At 61.0% G+C, this 680-nt stretch overlaps 1 protein-coding gene across 1 annotated transcript in view; it reads left to right on the plus strand.

Annotated features, from left to right (window-relative positions):
* Nucleotides 1-340, plus strand: part of LOC104159177 (hepatocyte nuclear factor 1-beta-like) — a gene marked incomplete at its 5' end in the record, with an annotated part of 4,097 nt that extends 3,757 nt beyond the window's left edge. The window contains one exon of the mRNA XM_009697017.1: nucleotides 320-340. Within this exon, the coding sequence (XP_009695319.1) occupies nucleotides 320-340 (21 nt within the window). The remainder of the gene's footprint in view (nucleotides 1-319) is intronic.
* Between the last annotated feature and the right edge of the window lie 340 nt (nucleotides 341-680).

The following is a 680-nucleotide window of genomic DNA, read 5'->3' on the forward strand; positions in this document are numbered from 1 at the left end:
TGTTCTTGGAAGTGCTGCCGAGCTGCGTGGCACAATCTCTGCAACAGCCTGGGCACAAACAAGCCCTGGTTTTAATATTATTATTTTTGGGAGGGGGTGGCAATATCTTGCTCGGAAAGTATTTTCCCACTGCCTCCCCCTCAGGGGTGCTGGGGAGGGCTCGGGGCCAAGCAGGGCCTGCGCGGCACCGCCGAGGTCCCGGGGTGGTGCAGGAGGTGATGACTCCAAATGCTTTGCGATGCCCGCCGAGAGCCGCCCGCGGTGCTGCCTTCACCCCCTGCCTGCCTGCCGCTGACTGTGCTGCTCTCTCCCTCCCCAGTGTCCCCTGCAAGCCTGGTGATGCTCCACACCTCGCTGCTTTTGCACATAGCAACGGGATCTTATTTTCCACAACATCCCGCCGGTGACCCGCGCGCGGAGCCCGAGGAGTCGCCGGAGCGAAGCCCAGCGCTGCAGCGAGGAGCCCATCAAACCGAAACGGAGCCGGAGGCTCGAGACTCCCCGTCGCCCTTCCGTGCCCCGCCGGGGACGAGCCCAGATTTGTGGGGTGCCCACCCGGGACCGTGCCTCTCCTTCCCTCTGCGCAGTATTTCCAAGATGTGTCTTGGGGATTATTTTTTTTCTGAAGTATTTGCCTTCCAAGAGGCTGTTGGCTCTCACGAGGAACTAAGAACAAGCTG

Source organism: Cariama cristata, unplaced genomic scaffold (genome assembly GCF_000690535.1).
Source record: "Cariama cristata isolate BGI_N322 unplaced genomic scaffold, ASM69053v1 scaffold22573, whole genome shotgun sequence".
Lineage (NCBI taxonomy): Eukaryota > Metazoa > Chordata > Aves > Cariamiformes > Cariamidae > Cariama > Cariama cristata.